This window comes from Nematolebias whitei, chromosome 12, assembly GCF_014905685.2.
Source record: "Nematolebias whitei isolate Nwh7 chromosome 12, NemWhi1, whole genome shotgun sequence".
NCBI lineage: Eukaryota > Metazoa > Chordata > Actinopteri > Cyprinodontiformes > Rivulidae > Nematolebias > Nematolebias whitei.
In genome coordinates, this window is record NC_056509.1 from 29,472,337 (window position 1) to 29,476,753 (window position 4,417).

General features: G+C 38.9%; 1 protein-coding gene across 1 annotated transcript; it reads right to left on the bottom strand.

Annotated features, from left to right (window-relative positions):
- Nucleotides 1-834: 834 nt before the first annotated feature.
- LOC119417873 (C-C chemokine receptor type 8-like) lies at nucleotides 835-1,788 on the bottom strand. Its single transcript, XM_037685124.1, has one exon. The coding sequence runs from the start codon at nucleotides 1,786-1,788 to the stop codon at nucleotides 835-837; it is 954 nt and encodes a 317-aa protein (XP_037541052.1).
- Nucleotides 1,789-4,417: the final 2,629 nt, after the last annotated feature.

Here is a 4,417-nt window from a genome sequence, read left to right on the forward strand (position 1 = left end):
GAAAACAGATAAAATACCTAAATGAGTTCATAGCAGTGAGTACAAACAGTTTCTCTCTCGTTTTTTTGTCGGATTCAGTTTGTTTGCTTTACAGGAGAGACAGATATTCATTCTGGTCATTAGATAAACAGCTCAAATATTTATTTTTAAATTAATCATTCGTGACTCTGAACACATCACTGTCATAAAGGGCAAGACATAAAACATGCTTTTAAAATCAGCAAACAAACAATTGCATTATTTTGGTAATTTTTGCATTATTTCTCCATCTAAAGTCAGGTGTGAGTTTTTGGCTTGAGCAGAGTTCAAGTATCTGGGAATCTTGTTCATTAGCGACGGCTAGATAGAACGGGAGACAGATGGTTAGATAGAGTCTTGTCCACAGTAATGCAGGTGTTGCTCTGGTCTGCTGTGGTGAAGAAGGAGCTGAGACAAATTTGTTGGTCCATCTACTGTATATTCCAAACTTCATCTATAGTCATGAGGTATACATCATGACTGAAGGTATAGGATCCTGGATACAAGGAGCTTGAAGTAGAACCTCTGTTTTCTTCATCAAAAGCAGTGAGTTGAGGTGTTTTAGGCATCTGACAGAATTCCATTGGATGCCTCCCTTTAAAGATTTTCCTGGGACATCCCACTGAGAAGAGACCTCAGGGCAGACTCAGAACTTGCTGGAGGAATTAGCTATCCTCTCAGGACTGAGGCCATCTCAGGATGCCCCAGGAGGAAATGAAAAGTTCCAGTGGAGAGATGTATGTTTGGGTTTATCTCCTGGGCCTGTTGTGACCCCAACACAGAAAAGCAAAATATGAAATAATGGATGGATGATAATTATGCAACTAAAATGAGATCTGGGTTTGGGGGCATGCTTTGATTCTGCTGCAATGGTTTGCTTTTTAGGCAAACTGCACAAACCTTGAGAGAAGTAAAGGCATATAAGAAAGGATTCAGGCAACTTTGTACAAATATTACTGCTGCAAAAATTCTTCTCGTGCTTGTACAAAACTTCATCAAAAACTCGTTTTTTAGACTTATGGCTGCTACACTCAGCACATTTATGGTATGATATGGAAGCCACAGAATGAAAAAGCTTAGAATGATGCTGGTAACAAGTCGGGTTGTCTGAGGATGGTTGAAAAAAGCTGCCTTGTTAATTTTAATCTGGATGCGAATATATAAAAATGCCACAACAGAAAAACACCCAAATCCCAACAGAACTTCTGTCATCAGTGCAGCCATCTGCTTGCCCTTAGAAGAATACAGAGATCGACAGTCTGCCCACTGCTCATCTAGTACAAGTTCTTTTACCACCACATGACGAATAGACAAGATGCACGCAACCAGCCAGAGCAGAACCAGCAGCAGTTTTTCTCGTACCTGACGGCATCCCATTTGGTGCACCACCACGAGGTAACGTTGGATGCTTAACCCCATGACAGTCAGCAGGTTGCTATAAATGCTGCAGTACACAACACAAGAGGTAATCTTACAGGCCATCAAGCCAAAAGTCCAGCCATGGAGGCAGGTATGAATCCAGAGTGGAATTGTCAGCAGACTGAGCAGGTCAGACACAGCCAGATTCAGCACCAAACTCTGGCTCAGACTGGACAGGTGCTCCCAGTTAGGCTTGAGGATAATGACAGCAATGTTTCCAGGAACTCCCACACTGAAGAAGAGAGAAAACACCACCAATAGAGCCAGGTGCTTAGAATCCAAGGACGGCTGAGATTGAAGTCCTGGAGGGGAGAGAGTAAAATTAGCCATTGTGAAATTAAACTGATCCATGTTGAGTCTTGCTGTCAAGGTTGTGCTCTGAAAAACTGAAGGTGGGCAAATGTGCATCCAGTCTCAGAAATAAAGTAATGACGTTAAGAGAAGTTGTGGTTAAGTGTCATCAAAATAAAATTCAAAGCAATAAGGAAATTGTAGGGTAGATGCAAAGATCTTATCTCTGTGCCACTCTTCTGGTATTTGCTGAAACATTATGCATGCTCGTATTATAAGTCCTGATGAATTAAAGTAAATGTCAAATTTAATCCTAAAGATATTTTAAATTGGACATAGTTGATCAAACAATGTTCAGTCAGGTCATTTGGACAGTTTCTTTTCTTTTTTTTTTCTTCATTTTTTGTTGAGAGGCGTTTCCATCCGAAGGGCTTCATCTGTCAGGGTTTCAAGGCAGATCAGGACAGGAGAACCCAGTTGCGCAGGCAGGACTCAGGAGACAGGCGTAAAATAAAATACTTTTAATAATAATAAATCAAAAAAGCTGACATGGCAGCAAAACTTACAAAACAGATTCAGGATTAAACAGGATCAGACAAGAAGGACAGGACAGGCAATACCCAACGATGAACCGACACCGACAGGACTAACAGACAGACTTTATATACACAAACAGGACATGACACAGGTCACAGGTAATGATAATCAGACAAACAATACAGAGACACAAGGGAGAACAGACAGGGGAAGGCCCACTAGATGGCGCCATCCCTACATCATCAGTCTGAAGAGTCACAAACAAACCGTTTTCCCCACTAAGCAGTCCACTCCTACAGTGGACCAACCAGTTTGCTGGTGATAAGATGGTTTCTGCGGGTTGTCCTATCTCCCGTCAACTCCTCCCAGGTAACGCATCCCAAGTGGTTCAAGACATCAAGGTTCATGCTCAATAATCCAGGTAAAAACCAAGAATGTATAATATACATAAAATACCATAATAGAAAAACACCCAAATCCCAACAGAACTTCTGACATCAGTACAGCCATCTGCTTGCCATTAGAAGAATACAGAGATAGACAGTCTTCTCACTGCTCATCTTGTACCAGTTCTTTTACCACCAAATAATGTACACGTCATCTGGACAGTTTCTTTTTTTTTGTTGTTGTTGTTGAAACATCTCTCAACAACAACAACAACAATAACAAAAAAGAAACTGTCCAGATGACCTGACTGAACATTCTTGGATTTTTTTTTACCTGGATTATTGAGCATGAACTTTAATAGTTGATCAAAATACTTTTTAAGTTAATTAATAGTAGTTAATAGTTAATTAATAGTAATAAAAATTTAAATGAATTGTTAAAAGTGCGCATGCCAGTATGTACATCATGCATGTTTACATCATGTCCTATCACTTTAAAACAGGTAATGGAAATAAAAATATACATGAATGTTAAAAATTAAATAGATAAAATTCAAAAGGCAACTGGCCTGGGCCAGAGGGAAAATGTCAGGCGCTCTAGCACTACCTAGTGTTTGTGCACATCCCTGCAAGTGCACCAGCCTCATCTGTGTCATGTGAACGTGGGTTTTCGAAAGCTGAAGGAGTTGTCAGCCAAAAATAAATGGTCTATTTCCAAAAACTGTGAATTAAAAAAAAAAAAATCTTTTACTTCCTATCCATGTTCTTAATCACTCCCAGTCTTCGTCACACAAGCACACCCTATCATCCCAGCACATTCTCTGTAACCCCTACATGTATAACTACATATATTTGTAGAATCAAATGAAAAATCAATATTTACAAATAATTACTTGATTCTCACAAACGCCAAATTCATTCATTGCACAATTAATGACTCATTGTTTTGCTGTCTATTATTTTGCCACTTCTGTGAACGTCACTGAAATGAAGCATTAATTGAATCAATTCATTTTCAACACATGATGAAGTGGTTCAAAAATTATTTATTGATTCATTTGCATATCACTACTATTGACAGGAAAGCTGGACTTAAACAAGCCTCTTCTACGGTTGGAGGAGCAGATGAACAGTCCAACCAGGATGCAGAGGGATCTCCACTGGGAGGGGTCAGGAGAGGCCAGCCAGTCTCAGGGGTGGGGGGAACTACATAACAGGGCCAAGAAATCATCAACCTGTAGCTGCACAGTGTTGTGCAAAACAAATGGCCTCAGGCCACACAATCAGTGAAAAGATAAATTAAGCAGCCAAACAGAGAAGTGACAAAACGTGCGTGTGTTGAAAAGTTATGTGACAGAACTGGTTGTACTGATTAAAATATCAGATCAAATGGATAACAAAGTTGGATGTATAGACACACTGCTTGCTTGTTGCAGAAACAAATACATATACAACATGAAAACAATATGTAATATGAAAAATTGCATGCAAAAAAGAAAAAAAACATAAATAAAAAAAAATCAAAAGAGACCGAACTGGCCGAAGCCGAAACAAGTTCATTTATTTACTGATGCTCATTGGATGAACAGAATGAACATGATTTCATTCATCAAAATATAATTTTTTTAAATGTAAATTTTGTTAGGGCTCATTTCTGAAAGCAAAAGTAGAATGCTGATATTTCTAAATCACAGAAGAACATTTGCTTCAGGTAAACTCCTCCATAGAAAAATCAGTTTAGTTTTTAAATTCTTGTCAGTCTTTTC